The sequence below is a fragment of the Leptodactylus fuscus genome, chromosome 11 (genome assembly GCF_031893055.1).
Source record: "Leptodactylus fuscus isolate aLepFus1 chromosome 11, aLepFus1.hap2, whole genome shotgun sequence".
In the NCBI taxonomy this organism is placed as follows: Eukaryota; Metazoa; Chordata; class Amphibia; order Anura; family Leptodactylidae; genus Leptodactylus; species Leptodactylus fuscus.
This window is the reverse complement of record NC_134275.1, coordinates 86,540,047-86,556,968: the sequence shown is the minus strand read 5'-3', so window position 1 is coordinate 86,556,968 and position 16,922 is coordinate 86,540,047. Positions and strand designations below refer to the sequence as shown.

At 43.1% G+C, this 16,922-nt stretch overlaps 1 protein-coding gene across 1 annotated transcript; it reads right to left on the bottom strand.

The window, feature by feature from the left end:
- Window positions 1-6,156: 6,156 nt before the first annotated feature.
- Window positions 6,157-16,585, bottom strand: LOC142185388 (cytochrome P450 2G1-like). The gene is made up of 9 exons (XM_075260808.1): window positions 16,381-16,585; window positions 12,847-13,009; window positions 12,605-12,754; window positions 11,508-11,668; window positions 10,692-10,868; window positions 10,091-10,226; window positions 7,109-7,296; window positions 6,752-6,893; window positions 6,157-6,424 (listed from the first exon to the last, which is right to left on the bottom strand). Exons 1-9 carry the CDS (start codon window positions 16,555-16,557, stop codon window positions 6,240-6,242), a joined length of 1,479 nt encoding a protein of 492 aa, XP_075116909.1. The 5' UTR covers window positions 16,558-16,585; the 3' UTR covers window positions 6,157-6,239.
- Between the last annotated feature and the right edge of the window lie 337 nt (window positions 16,586-16,922).

Below are 16,922 nucleotides of genomic sequence, written 5' to 3'. Positions count from 1 at the left end.
CATTACAGAGTTCAGCTTGTTCAGCAAAAAATAAGCCCCCATATAGCTCTGAACTAAAATGTATATAATGTATATACAATGCACTGGCATATATATATCATGGATGGGAAGAAAAATACTATTGAAGTTTGGTCAGAGAAAATCCTTTCATTGAGAATACTGGATACTGGAAGTGTGTTCAATTGTGATCCTTTGCACCTGTAGTCGTAGCACAGCTGAGGATCCCTTGCTGTGTGTCAGTTCAGCCAGTGATTTTGTTCCTTTGGCTACTTGGGAGATAACATTCCTCCTGACCAGTCATAGCTATATCTAATTATCTATCCAGCCCACTCCCTAATGCTTGCTAGTGCTTTGTACATGCTGGCTGTATACCCTTTGCTGGTTGTATTCATATTTCTGTTCATTGGCTTTCTTCTGACTACTCTCTTGGATTATGACTCTGTACCTCACTGCTCAACTAGTTCTGAGCCATTGGCTAGCTGGCCTCCCATCTGTTGTTGTCTTGTCTTCATTCTGTGTTATCACTTTTATCATAGGAAGAAATGGTTGCCCAGTTGTCCCCTACTGCCTAGATTTGCTGAGGCAAATAGGAAGGTACTGAGGACGGTTTTAGTCTTAGGTCTCACTGCCTTGTCGCTCTCTTCCTTCTAGGTTTCACTGGAAGCTACTGGGGAATGACTCATCTAGCAATTCCCTAACACATATATTGGGCAGTGTGGAGATCAGATCTTGTAGGGTACGTAGTGTATGGAGATTAGGCTGTGTGGATGAAATCAGATCCTGTACTGTGTGCAGAGCTGCTTTAACCATAAGGCCAATGATGCACTTGCAGTGGGTCCTATGGTTGCAGGGGGTCCCTTGGGACAGCAGAACAGTCCTGCATTTAGACTCCTGTCCTGCTATTCCTGACTTCTCCAATACTTCACAGCTTGAACTCATCTGCGTCCTTCAGGTGCACTGGAGTCCACTTGGGGACCCCCCAGAATGGAATACCGAATGCATTAAAAAGTGGTTAGCTCAGAAACCACATAGATCTCATAGACTATAATGGGGTCCGTGTGTTTTCCACGCGGTGTCTGCACAAATCATGCAGAGAGAAAAGTGGTGCTTGAAGTACTCTTCTCTCCGTATGACTCATGCAGACACCGCACTAAAAACACACGGATCCCATTATACTGCATGGGGTTCGATTGGGTTTTGAGCTGCTTTTTAATACATTCAGTATTTCGTTCAGGAGGTCCCCAAGCAGACTTGCCAAATGAAATCTCAAACACAGATGTGAAGCAAGCCTACAGCAATCAGTATAGAGCAACAGATCACCCAGAGGTGAGTCTCGCCCTCACCACTACAAAATAACAGCTGGAGCTGTATACAGTGTACAGAGCTGTATACATTCATTTCAATCGGAGCAGAGCTACTTCTGTCTGTATATTTGTATACAGATTCTGGCAGCCGAATCAGCTAGTGTTGGGTCTGGTTGTCCTGTAAATAGGTGGCCATTATCCATTACCTTTCAGTTTTAAACAACCCCATTGCAATTAAGCCTCATTTGCATATCTCTAAGGCTAGGTTCACACCTGTGCTGTGTCTCTGCTGTGGGATTCCGATCTGTATTCTATTAAAAATGTGGAGAGAAGAGTCCTGCAAGCAGTGGCGGGTGGAAAACAGGCAGAAACCCGATGGACCCCATTATAGTCTATGGGGTCAAGGCAGCTTTAAAGATAGGGCTAATGGTGCACACGCACCAGGACCTTTGCTATCGGGGGACCCTTTGGACAGCAGGACAGTCCTACATTTGCTGTCCCACTGTCCAGGGCAATGGGTCCGAGTTACTCCAACTCATCGGCATCCTCTGGACATGATACTGTGGGAACAATCTAGGGGGTGCATGACACGGTGGGGGCAACAAGGGCATGGGAGACATGAATTTGTGGGGGCAACCTGGAGAGGAACATAAATCTGTAAGGGGCAACCTGCAGGGGGACTTTATAAGGGGCAGATTGTATGGGGCCACTAGGGAGCCATTATAATGTGTGAGATCCACTAAGGGGCACTATACTATGTGGGAGCCGGTCAGGTATTTCTAGTTGGTGTTGACTGAGGGGGGGGGGGGTAACTTATGAAATCTTTGCACAGGGCCCATCAATGTATTAAAACGGCTATGTATAGATCCTGTGGTTTCTAAGAGTAAGGGCTCGTTCACATCAGCGTTGTGAACTCCGTTCTCCAGGTTTCCGTTTCCTGCATAAAACAGAGGCAGGATACGGAAACCTGCAGGAGTCTCTCTCACCCATTCATTTGAATGGGTGAGAGAGATGTCCGGCCGTGAGCGGCGGAGAGCCTAAAACGAAACCGTGTTTTATAATCCGGACACAGAGTCGGACATGCAGTACTCTGTGTCCGGATAAAAAAATCCGGTTTCGCGGCGGAGAGCATAAAACGCTCACCGCCACTCACGGCCGGACCTGGTCTGTGCTTTCCGTCTTCTGGCATGCAGAAGATGGAAACCACTGAACGGACAGGAGAACGCTAGTGTGAACCTAGCATAACCGTGTTTTTAAGCTGTTTAGGTTTTCGTTTGGAGGGTCCCCAAGCAGAAACCCTAACGCCTGTGTGCACCAAACGTCAAAACGGCTTTATCATGGACACTGAACCGAGACGGGCTTAATAGAGACAAACAAACCTAATTACTGAGTGTATTTAATTTCGATAGAACTTTGTACAGACTTAAGGATTTGCCAACCATGAAAACCAGATCAGCGGGTTCTTGGATCAGTCTATAAATCCATTGCCTTATATATTGCCTGATGAACTTCACTTAACCTGACAACATGGACCGTACACAAGTCCTGGTGTTTGTTCTCTCATATCCCAGGGCAAACTACTATTGCACAATAAAACTATAATAAGAACTGGATTTATTGTGCAATGGTAGTAAATCTATGAAGTAGTTTGCATTGTATTTCATCTCATCGTAAAGTATAAGTGTGTGATGTTATTTATACCGCACGGTGATTGGTGCAAATATTAAAGCAGCAAAAAAATCAATGTTGGAATTGCTGCTCTTTATTACGGCCTAGGAAGAGTTAATGGAGGTTCAAAGCAGGAGGAGAAGATGGTGTAGCAGCAGAAGGACCGCTGCCCTGCACTGAGGAGGCAGCAGCAACAAGGCCCGGCCACGCAGCATCCCTGAGCGCCGGCAGCAGCGCGGAGCTGTCCAGGAGGGTGTCCAGGTCGGCCATGGCACAGGTGAGACGGCAGTGTCCAAGTATCATAACTCCTTGCCTCAGGGTGATTCGCTTGACAACTCCCACTGAAGCCTGGGACCCCTGCAGGATACCAGCTAGGGCCTCACCTCCAGGGCCCTGTTATGGCGTCCTCCACCTAAGTGGGGTGTGGCCCTCTCCTTGCTCCGGCCTTTCTATACAGGGATCTTCAGCTCTCTGCAAAAAGGTCTCTTGGAGTAGTGTTGGTCTGCTTTTCCGCTGCAGAATTTTTTTCTGCAATGTGTGATTGGGATTAGTCAGAATCTCATCCACATTACAGTTCATGTAAAAAGCCGCAGTTTTTGCTGTAGTATTTACTCTACATGGGGCTTAAACCAAAAGGTCTGTAGCAGGCAACCAGAAAAGGAGAGATCACCAGAAAAGGGACAGAGAGAAAAAGCGAAGGCTCAGCTCACAGGTAAACCCAATCTACAGCAGCAAAACAAAGCACCATCTCTGGATCTGACAAGCTGAGGCCCCATGTACGTGGGGAAATCTGGACTGGAATATCCATTCCATACACTGGATCAGGTTTGCTGGGCTGAACCTAGTCAGGAGGCTGGACCCCTTGTATCATAGAGATGTATTATTCTGGGAGTCCCGGCCTCCTCATAGCTCCGCTGTCTACACTATGTACAGTATTGGACAGTGAAGGGATGAGCAGGGGCTCCCACCATCATGGATCACTATGTTATAAGATGCAGAACATATTTTCCAGTCCAGGTTGCACTGTGTGAATGGGGCCTTGAATCCTTTGATCAAGAGTCTTCCTGTGGAGGAAACTGCCATATGTATCCCACGGGTGCAGATGATTGTCTGGGAACAGACTTAAAGGGCCAGCGCACCCAAAAGACAATTACTGAAGCACAGATGATTATCTATAAAATGATGGTAGTCTCCCTCGTACGTTGTCTCTATTTACCTTGTATCTCGGGCTGTTTGATAAGGATGAGGAATCCATGTCGCAGCGCCAAATTTCTGATGTTGAATTCAGACGTGGGCTTTTCATATGAAGTTCACATGGAGGAATCTGCCACAGATGTGGGAGTGGATTGCACCCTGGACTCCAGAGATTGCAGCAGGACACTAATCCTATAATCTTGCCGCCGATGGCTTGGGAGCCCCTGCCTATTACGCCCATTTACATGACAACCTTCTGCTTGTGCTCTCACATGTTCCCTATGATGTAATCCGTGACCTCTCACATCCACAGACCCTCCAGATTGGCTGGGAAGCTGCCCCTAAAATGCATTATGAACAAAGACGCCTGGTCCTCCAAATCATGTCATCCTTCCTCTGAACGTCTCACGGATTGTTACTGTGGAAATTACATTCTAACCCCGGCAGATATAATTATAGTCCTTGTAAGAGCCACATTTGTATGTACTAGCAGGTCTGTTCTTTCCCAACCCGAATTCTCAGGACTTGGGGGAAGTCAAGACTCATCAATCCCCTGTAGACAATGACGTCACCCTAGGAGACGGGAATAGAGCTGAAGACGACCAAAGAGGACCATGATGGAGCACTGGACGCCTTAAGAGATGTCCAGGGAAGGTGAGGTAGGTGTATATCATTGTTTATTATGTTTCCACACCTCTCCTGAGCCTCCGGCAATTATAATTTGGGGCCTGAGGAGACAAATATGGACCAAAACAAAACTGACAGATGAACCTCATGAATATTTACTGAAGGAATCTCACAAGGTTTGACCATCTCTAATCTTTCCGTATCTATGTCGGGGAACCCGGTGACTGGGCTTTATATTGCAGACTGTCCAGGGTTTTGCTGATATGTTGTATTAGTAGAATGAATTGTTTCATGAGAAATTGGAGCTAAGGTAAAGATGATCTGTATGTGCGGTGTGAGGGGATCAACTGCTGGAAGAACCTGCCGAGTATTGTATGAAGAGCTTGTACGGAATCAGAGTAACCACTGGACACGTGATAGCGCCACCTAGAAGGATTTATTTAGCTTTACATGTTATTATATATGTGACATATCTACCGTTATACATTATACACTGTCTACCAATAAGTATTTGGACAACCATACAAATGAAGATCTCTGTGGCCGTGATGTACGTCACACCTTCCACGGTTAAACAGGATACAGCATTGGCATTAGTTGCATGAAAGATGCCACAAAGTGCAGAGTTGTCCGATTTCGAGAATTGAGTAATTATGGGGTACCACAGAAATGGTCAATCCTTAAGGGACATAGCAAGCATACATACATGCTATACATTCTGCCAATCAACGCTGGTTCTTCTCTTACCTTTAGAAGTCTTCTCCGTGCAGCGTCCCTGCAGCGTCTTCTGGCTGGAATTCACTCTGTCTAGGCATCCGGCCTAGGCAGAGCCGACTGCACATGCGCGGGCATGCCCTCACATGCGCAGTCGGCTCTGCTCAGGCGTCGGGCCGGGCAGAGCCGACCGCGCATGCGCAGTCGGCTCTGGCTAGGCCCCGATGCCTAAGCAGAGTGAATTCCAGCCGGAAGACGCCGCGGGGGCGCTGCGCCAGGAGAAAACTTCAAGGAGAATCCAGCCTGACCGTCACTCGTGGACTTGGTAAGTATAATTTTATCGAATGTTGTGTAATGTTGTGTAAATGAGCATTTCCCCCCATAGACTATAATAGGGTTCGAAATCCGTTTGAACAGCCGAACAGTGTGCAGCTGTTCGAATCGGATTTTGAACCTCGGACATTTTAGTGTTCTCTCATCTCTAATATCTACCATTATACATTATATGTTATTATATATGTGACATATCTACCATTATACATTATATGTTATTATATATGTGACATAGCTACCATTATACATTATATGTTCTCCACAGGACATTACACATGTGATACACTGACCAATCTGTGACTTTTGGTTACTCCATCCATGTGACCCATCTCTCTATTCCACAGATCACATAACTGAAGCTTATTCGCTGCATCTGACGTACATCCTCTCCATCCAACATCACATTCGGGGGATGAAGGACATTCGGTAAAATTTGGGAACATTTGCAAAGCCAGTCATAAAGGGTTTAATGTCGTTGTCGGTGAACTCTCTCTCTGGACGTAATCTGAAGCGCTGTAAGATGGTTGTTAGGAAAAGAAACAGCTCCATCTTGGCCAAACTTTCTCCGATACATACCCGCTTCCCTAAAGAGAGAGAAACCCATTAGCTACAAATTACATTGGGCTGATTTAATGTCACCAAAATTGTGTATACTGTCTCCACAGAGTCAGTGCCTTGTTATAAGACTATGTTAATATTATGTGAACCCATATTAGTTGCAGTACTGTCACTGAATGCATGGTACCACAGCCGCTGTATTAGTTTGGCCTTTGTTACCTGTTTTCCTTTGGTCTATTCAATATCCTTGAATTTCCTCCCAATCTCCCAGAACTCCATTAGCCGTCAGTGTCTTAGAAACCATCCAGTCAATGATAAGTTTGTAGACAAAGTGATTTACATTCTGTTAATACCTGCAGAAAACGGCATGAAGGACTCGTTCTTCTTAAAACGTCCCTTGTTGTCCAAGAAATTGTTGGGATCAAACTTGTCGGGGCGGGAAAGCTTTGTGGGGTCTTGATGAACCGTACACAGCAATGGATAGATGTCTGTACCCTAGACACATGAGGGTAAAGAGGTTGTAAGGAATAAGAAATGGTCTCCAGTTATACAGAAGCAGGGCCAGTTGTTCATGGTTTGTATCTGGCTTTGCAGGTTGGCCGCCTTCACGTCAAAGAGACAGATCTGCGATGCCAGACACATCTCTTGTGCAAGGGAATTGTGAGTTTATAGAGCGGTTTCCCTGGTTTTCCAGTTTTTCCTTCTCCTACCTTAGGAATAGTGTATCCCTTGAAGGTAACATCTCTGGTTGTTGTGTGAGGAAGATTCATGGGGATAATATCAGCGAATCTCTGGATCTCATGGATTACAGCATCTGTATATGGCATTTGGCTGCGGTCCTCGATGTTTGGGATGCGGCCGTCACCAATCACACGGTCTATTTCCTCATGCACTTTAGCTGGGAAAGAAATATTGGCAGAATATAGTAAAGAATTTAACCGATAATTAAAGGGCAGTTCTAGTTCCTTTGTTACCCCGGAGCAAGACTTAAAATAATAAACACTGTATTCTCACCTCTCCGTTCAGCCCGGGATCCAGTGCAGTCTCCGTTTAGGTTCCCAGTATTTATTTACCTTCTACTTGCCCACAAGTGCATCAGCCAATCAGAGACTGAGCATTGAGACTCCATTTGAACACCACATCACTGCTCATCCACTGATTGGCTGATGGGATCCGGTGCGGGTGCCACATCGCCAACAGCAATCTGAAGCTGAAGGAAAGATTTCATGGAGAACAGAGGACTCTCTGTACCAACGAGATAGAATTTTGTAGTTCATTTCTTAAACTTTTGCATGAAATGCAAAATTTTTGACTCAACTAGAAGGCAAAGAGCTACACAACTGGTGGAAACATAATACCTAGTCCTCTCTCCGATGCTGCAGCAAAGGCCTGTAGGGCGCCATCTGTGGTGTCAGAGGGCAAGCCATAGACAGCTGAGATCGGGGGAAGTGGGAAGGATTGGGAGGTACAGAGTTGTTTAAATGATGATAGAGACCTATGGAAGTTGTGTGTTTTTTTAAGAAGGTATAAAAATATTGGAGCTGTTGGCAATGCCAGTGGTCCATGAGGTTTGTAACGTCAGAGGGTACTAGGTCAGTGTAGGGGTGGAGAGACGACTGAGACAGTAACTCAGAAAATGTGAGAGGTGACTGAGCAGTGGAGTAAGAGGGAAAGGCGAGTGAATAGCTGCAGGGAAGTCTTACCAGAGACTGGTGTAAGTACGCCATCATTGGTGAAGAGTTGTTTTACAACGTGGTGGAGGTGACATGCATCCAAACCTAACAGGTAACGTATGGTAGGTCAGGGTTAGCCTTATCCGACCAACGATGTTACGAACACTACTGTAGGGATGTGAGGGGGAGAAGATAAATAGACCTCTCAAGGGCAACTCTGAGTTTGGTATTGGAGGAGCAATGCCAACGTAGAATGACCACCACGACTGCCACCTTATAGTAACAGGAACAGTCCATGACTATTAAACCTCCTTCCTGTTTAGGCCTGATCATGGTCTATTTGGCAATCTTCAGGGGTTTCAAGGCCCAGATAAATCTGGAGAATGTTTTTTGGCTACGGTGAGAAAGTCATTAGAGAGTATGTTCTAACTTCTGTGGTGGCTTCTAGCTGTGTGCAGGAGCACCCCTAGTTGTTGCAGGGGCATGTGTGTTTGTTGCTGACCTAGGGTGAGTGTTTAACCCTAGGCAGCTTTGTTGTGTTTGTTGTACTGTGTTCACATTGAATATCGCACCACACCACTGTCACTGCAGTTTTTCATTTGTGTACTGCGCCACACCTTGGCCAGTGTGTGTTGCACTCTGTTCACATTAAGTACCTCGCTGCAGTGTCTTTGCAGTTTAATTGGTAGCACATTGAGTTCAGACATACAGCCGCCCACCATTGGGCCTGTGGACCTTGCTGCAGTGTCTTGCAGCCTAAGAGGTTCTGTAGTTTAAAAATATTATTTGTATATATACACAGAACAATAGGTAAAGTAGCCCGGGGATGAGACTCATTTGGTTGATGCAGCCTAGCCACAAGAATCCCCTGGTGTTAACAAGGTCAGTTTGGAGGGATTGCAAAATTGGGAGGAAGGTTAGAGAATTAGTGTCAGGAAGGATCCTGGGGAGGTGAATGCACAGATATATGATGGCCTTTGGGGACCTTGTGAAGGGAAAAGCAGCGCAGAGTGAGCAAACCAAGGAATTCGGGAGCATTAGGTGGAAACTTCGAGAAACTTGTTTATATTAAACAATTCTATAATTTTAACAACAAAAGAATAATAAGGAAAAAAAGAGAAATGACGGGAAGTAGGACCCAAACTTATCATTAAAGAGGACCTTTCATCACTTGGTCATCAGAAATGGAACGTCACACAAAAGGTTGTGCTTCAAAAATCTTTCAGTGTTTTATTAAGTGTTTCAAGTAGAGCTTTAGGTGAAACGTTTTTCGGTACGTACAAGTACCTTCATCAGACTCTACATACAGAAAAAATAAGTAAAAATACAATCATGTGAGAAGAAGTGCACATAATTTACAGTGTTTCATCACTTGGGGCACATGCGGTTTTATATAACGCTAGAAAGCCGACAGTGTGCGGAATCCAGCGCACTGATGGCTTTCACGATCTGTGGCACCAGTGAAGAGCTATTGGTGCTGATACCGTAGCTCTTCACCGTCAGAAGTGCCTATAGCGCTGTATTGTGAGAGCGGTGAGGAACGCCTCCCCCAGTATTCGTCTATGGATGAGTACTATCAGGAGGGGAGGGGGCGTTCCTCACCACTCTTACAGTACAGCGTTATAGGCACTTCTGACAGTGAAGAGCTACGGTACCAGTACCAATAGCTCTCCACTGGTGCCACAGATCGTGAAAGCCAACAGTGCACTGAATTCTGCATACTGTTGGCATTCTAGCCGTGTATAAAACTACATGTGTCCCAAAGGATGAAAGGTCTTCTTTAAGGACATTCCAGCTCTTTTCACTGCCTGAATTTTAAAAACTACGTTATTAGGTCAAAAGTAACTTGTCTGACAAGATAGAAGCAAATTGTTACATGGATAGGCTGATAAAATGAATACAATCTATGTAACACTTCATGTTATTTGTGCTCGTGCTGCAGATAAAGTCATCTCTTACTGACTAGACCCTTCTAACAAGAGGTTATTACCCGGAGTGGATTTCTGGTCTCTTACTGACCTTGTATATCGGAGTATTTCATAAGTAACATAAATCCATGTCTTAGAGTGCTGCTGACTGTTTCCGTCCCGGCAAAAAATAAGTTGAGAATCGTCATTATCATGTTATTCTTGTCAAAGTTAGTATTGTCTTGTTCCTGTAGACACAATGTATAGGATTATGATTTAAAGGGATGTTCCATTTTGGGGTGAAAGTTTTAAAATGTATCTGACCAAGTTAAATACATGAGAATATAGTAAGTTTCTAAAGTAGTTCCCAAATATCCCACCCCTATAACCTCATACAACAATAGAACATGGACACATTTTCTTTTTATGGCAATGGCTTTAGTTTTAACAAATTGTATCCTGGTAATAACACCAACTATTGGATCACAAGTATTTTATTTTGCATTCCCCAATGGTACGTTGACACCCATTGGCACAAACCCTTCTGTACCACTATGTACCCATTGGATTTGTGAATCACATGGACTTTAAGGAGGCCGAGCCTACAGCCAGCTATTGTATTGGGAAAGGCCATTGGACTCTAACCCAACCATATACAGGTGGCCCCCGACCACTTACATTTATTACCCCTCTCCTAATCCTCATTCACTTACCTGCTGCTGTTTTATAAGAAAGCAGTCAATGTAATCTCTGGGTGAGTTTGGATCAATTGACTTCTCATTCATCTTGATTCGCGTCTCAATGAAATCGGTGATTTTTCGCAACCTTTTGTTGATCCTCTGGTGGGGTCCTGGTACATAGTACATGACTGAGGGCAGCATATCCTTCATCTGGAATAAGAGATACACATTACTCATTGTAAGTAATAGTAGTACTAACCTAGTAACTAATATACTGGGAAAGCAAAAGATCCATGTCTGACATATGGGCAGGACAGAAGGACCAATCACTCAGGTGTTGTCACTGCCAAACTACCTCCAATGTCTTCCAGACACTTACAGGACCGAGACATGGGAGATATAAAGTGGCAAAGTACCTTATAGACCAATAGGAAAGCTTTATTAGTGCGTGTCAGAGGTGATAACGTGACTTTTAGCCGGAGGCTTATAAAAGATTTTGTGACTAGAGAGTCTGTGACCTTTCTTACTTATTAAAGACATTATGAAGTTTACACAAAATTTCCTCCTCTCCCCTCCTCCTCTCCCCTCCTTTGCCCTCTTCTCTCTTCCTCTCTCCTCCTCCACTCTTCTCCTCTTCCCTCCTCTCCCCTCCTCTCTCCTCTGCATCATCAATGTTGGCCACATCAAAAACAGAAGTATAACTGATATCTCGGTATCTGCTAGCGTTACTCCTGCCGTACTTTCATTTTCATCTGCTGGGAAATATTGCTTGTCTGAAGAGCAAATTTATCACCCACAGTTACATGATTCAGGTGTGCAGTATTAATATAGAAATGTCTTGGCTCTTACCTGTCCCCATGCACTACTCATATCCACAAATACAGCATTGAACATGGTCAGAAGCTTCTGGAAGCTATCATTACTGTATTCAAAGCGGTTTCCAAACACAATCGAGCAAATTATATTTGAGACTCCTTGGAGTAAAAATTTGGTTGGGTCAATGAATTGTTCTGTAGAAACAACAGAAAAATTATTATTGACAATTGGGGAAGATTTTTTTTTCCCAATAAGCAAAAAGGGGTTAAGAGGCAGAAAGGATATAAAGAGGGGAAGGGGTTGAGCCGATCTTGAGATTTCAGGATCGATTTTAAAATCCGATCACTTTCCAGCCGATCTCGATCGTGAAATTTGCTCGATCGCCGATCGGGATTCGATCTTTTCCAATCCCAATCACTCAACCCTAGTAAGGAGAAGAGGTGATCTTAGGTGGGTGACTTAGAGGACCATATACAGTGTCCCAAGACAGATTAGTATCCCCCGAGACGCAGAGTTCATTCATCAGTTACATTGTAGCTGCCGGCAGACAGTCTGTATAACAGATGGTGATGGACATTGTATAGTGTTGTATTTCCTCTGCAGGTAGTGTGTGACGGTAGAAGGTCGGTCACATCTAGCTGTAGCACCATGGCAGGAGGAGTTCGGCATGTCCTATGGAATGATTCCATACTAGCTATGATGTGACCTTTGGGTAAGAAGAGGGTGAAGGCGCGCTGTATAAGGGCAGATTTCACGCCATCCTGGATCAGCCCATGTGAAGAGTTTATCCATATGCTGAGTCCATTGGGTTGGTCGGTCCATGTCATTCCGAAAAACAACTACCACGTCATGAGAAGCCGGAGGAGACCTAGTCTATGAGTGTGTCAGGGAGAGTCTACTGTGGGAAAAGGATTGATGGCCAGCAACTCATGTGTGTAACTCTGGAGGTCGGAAGTCATTTACTAAGTGCATATACTTGTGTGTATTGGTCGGCCATCAAGACTGGAAGGTTCTGGTCCTGGGATTAAAGAGCATTTGAGGAAGGAAGGAAGGGAAGGGAAGGAGGAAGGAAGCTCACCTATAAAATCCACGCCATTCCTCTACTCTCTGTAATTTGACTATGTCGGTACCTTTTTGTGATCTTATCTCTTCTACAAGAAATTGCGCCTCTTCTTGGATTCTTTCTTCAATGTTTTTCTTTCCCATGCCAAAGTTTCGTAGAATTGTAAGAGTAAATCTGCGAAGATCCCTCCATCTTTCTCCATCGCTAAAAGCTTCCCCTGGAACAAAAATCATGACACATTGTGTATTGTAATCCAGTGTGAACCTCTCCATACATCGCTGTACATGTACAGAATACTGACAGACTTACCATATCCTTTAAAAATATCATCCAATGTAGGAAGTCTCCCCCGACCACTAAATTCATCTGCTTGATCAATTAACGCTTCTTTGACAGTGTCGTAACCACACAGGACAACTACTGGATAGTGTCCAAAATATACAGTGTACACTGAGCCATATTTCTTACTGAACTGAAAAAGAAGAACATAGAAGATACATTATCATACATCTTATACATGGAGCATTGCAGTATAAGGGATTCCTTTGGTAATATAATACAATGGTCAGACCAGGTTTCCTCCCTCCATCCAACAAATAGGGAACTTTTTTGTTAGTTTTAATCAGAATAAAGATCTCCTCACCATTTATGTGCAGCAAAGTGTAGTAGGATTGTTCCTATTACCAAGGCTGCAAACACCCCAAGTGAAGCCCGTTCTGCTTCAATGCTCTGTATAAATTCCTCCCTATCCTCTCCATACACTTCTCTGAACTTCAATTGAGCAAAATATCAGTTTCAAGTCTTTTCTACCACTTTCCCTAGTGCCTGATGACATCTCACCCTGCACCAAGTACATTGGAAGATGCCTGAATCCAAGATGGCGGAGGGTATTTATAGGGCTGTGACATCACAGTGCCAACTGGCTGCATGCATGGCATTGTGGTTGATCGTGCGTTCCCAGAGGTCCTAACATGTGTGGTGGCCATTTTAGGAAAAAATTGCCTTTCGTTACCACCGTGTGATAGATTTGATTCAAGGAAAATCAATTTTTTCCTGAAATGTAAATGTAACCCATCAGGTTGTCCAGTGTTCAGCATATCAGGTAAGTTTCTTTATTGAGAAGTTTACGCTTACAGTCACCACCATATTAAGGTCTCCAAACCCTCTGAATGTCTTGGAATGAGAATGTAGATTCCCTTCATGGATATCCCTGAAATGTTTACAAAAATTATTGCTTAAGGCATCAGAAAGATCTTATCTGGAGTTTGGAAGCTCTTGTAGTGCGTCCTACAGACATTATAGTTAATATATAGGCATGGATCATGTACCGCTTCTGTGTAACATACCACATACATGTATCAGTGATATGTCCACGGGCTTTACAGTTCATATGTCCCCATTTATACAATCCATAAAATGACCTCTATGTAGCAGAATTATACTTAATACACAAAAACAGATTGAGTGTCACAATCGAGGCCAGGGTATAGACCCCTCTGGATGTAAATGTTACCTCTGTTGTAACAATAAGGATCACTTGGCTGAATCTGAAGTGGATTCCACCTCAAAATCTGCTCCAAATTTGTCCTGAAATTTGCATTCCATTCATCTCAATGGAAGACAGACTATTTTTTTCCTCTAAGTGTCATGCTTAATCTTCAGTCTGATTCTACCTGATAAGTCCCATTAAAGTAATGGGAGGCGGAAAATACCACCTGGCCAGTGTGCAATGTGCTAATAAAAATACTTTCCCAATACCCAAAGCTCGGAGTCTGGCAGATTATTTCTTTCTTTATCTGAAAATCGAAGAAAACCGCAAAGTCCTTTTCTGAATCCTCTGGTTTCTGTATCAGGACAATGTAACAGGATAAAAACATCCGGTCCATAAAATGTTTCAAATACAACCTCAGATTTTAAAAAAAAAAACACAAAAAGATTCCAAAATGTCATTATTTGTTTTTCACAAAAATGGAGAAAAAAAATGGAAAACTCATTTCTGTAAAAACAAAGTCCCCTCTAGGAATCAGTAGCCGGCAGAACCCCGTGTAGCAGCAATAGCTCGGAGTCAAGGTTTTCGGGTGATGTTTTCAGTCTCTTCCAATGTTCGGTGTTTTGTTTCATCCGAGGTTGTATTTACCCAATTTTAAGACCTTCTAAAGAGCAGATTTTATAAAACTATTTCCTGATACATAAAACTATAGAATCTCACGTCTATATATAATCTCATCAGGTTATATGCAGTCTCTCGAGTTAAAGTTTTCCACAAACAACCAAATTTAAATTTCTGCTCAACTAAAAGTTAAACATTTTTACAAATATAAATCCAAAATTTGAGGTATAAAGATTTCTCTTAGTGAAAGTAGTTTTTATTGAAGTCTCAGCTGCCCTCAAAGAGACAACAAGGAATTCATTAAAGGATTTACTGTTACAATAAGACACAAGTTGATGATGAAATTCCCACAACAATAAAAAAAAAAAAACATCATCAATATAATGATCGTACAGAGGAAAAATAAAAAATTATTGATATTTCTCCTCTCATGTTCACATGTAAAGATCAGCAAATCTAAACCCCGGAGAAAAAAAAATTCAACATTGATGATACACTAAATGATCCAGGTGAAGAGATAGATACTATAAACCCAAACTATACGGTGTGGATGAGTAAAGAGCGAGAACATCACATGTATCCCCCCGGTAGTCATCTTCCCACCCAAAATCTTTTGAGGATGTGTTTTATGTTCTGGATAAAGCTGGTGTTGTGCCCAGCCCTGGCTAAAGATGGGGATCCATTTACAGGATCTGCAGTTTTTAACTTATACAAAGTGTCTCATCATATCCTTAGACCTGAGCAAGTTCTGAAGAACGGAAACGGAGGGCCACATTATATGTAATATCTCCTTCTCTGCAGCGACCTTTTGTGGTATCTTTATTATTCTATGGGACTGACTGGGACTGATAGAACTTCTAGGTGGACTAACTTGATCACTTTTTGCCACTATTTGATGACATTTAGATACAAGGTTTCAAACTCTTTTATATCGTGTGACCATGACAAGACGTCCTCTGGCACCTTCTGCTGATTTTGTAGAGAGTATAGGAACATATATGGGAACAATGATATGGGATTGTTGATCCAGAATATGGTAGACATCGGCTGAAGTAGGGATCAGGTCATATCTCAGCTTCTCTATATAGCTAAAGATGTGGATCCATTTTCAGGATCTGCCGTTTTTAGCGTATACAATGTGTCTTAACATATCCTTAAACCTGAGCAAATTTTGAAGAATGGGCCACATTATATGTAATATCTCCCTCTCTGCAGAGACCTGACATATATGGGGACAATGATATGGGATTGTTGCACCAGAATATGGTAGACATCGGCTGAATTAGGGATCAGGTCATATCTCAGCTTCTATATTTGTAGGATTAAGTATATGCTCAGATTATACTGGCCACTGTGTGTATAGCTTACAGAGATGCCGCTAGTAATGTACAGGGGGATCAGATGGATTCCTGTTGTGTAAATCTACAATAAGGGGTCACTGAAATAAAGCGCCCAATGCCAGTCTTCTGCTCCAAAAGCTAACAAGTCACTGCAAGCCTTACAGTAATGTAGAAAACATATTCTTCTAAAGACAAACATAATAAACCTCTGATGAGCCTTGAAGATATTGTCCAGTTTATGGCACCAGCCCTTAAAAAAAGAGATGGAGAAACTTCAAAGAAGGACGACCAAAGTGATAAGAGGCAGAGAATAGAAGATCTAATGTCTCAAAGATGGTTCTACATTATATTAGCAATGAATCTATATTTTAGAGTTTTCCCTTTAGAACTGACCTCCATCAAGGATTTGACCATCTCCCCTCTCCTAATGTGCAGGACATTTCCAAAAATCGGCAGCGGTGTTGGTCCCGGAGGCAGGTTACGTCTTCTGTATATGGCATTCCATGTGGAGTAGATGAACCATGAAAGGATCCCGAGCAGGACCAGCGATTCCAACCAGCTAAGAACCATCTTTCCTAACTATGAAGCCTATAATGATCCTCCAGCAGATCATCGGACCGATATTAATGAGAACCCTTAGTTTAAATATCATTATCTGAGCTTGTTCTTTGTATTGGAAATAATTAAACGATTTTCTCCGCTTTGGGGATTGGTTGGCAGGTACTTGGAGGATTTGTATTTTAATACAGTCAGTATGGTTTTGTGCCAATAGACATGCCAAAGCGTGACAATAGTCTGCTTACCGAGTTTTATAATATTGCACCTGGATTAAAGAGAACCTCTATTGGAATTGTCCATACAAATCTTAAGAATGTTACCACAGATGGATCATATGTTGTACAAGGTGGTTGAGACTCTTTGTCTTTTAGAACATT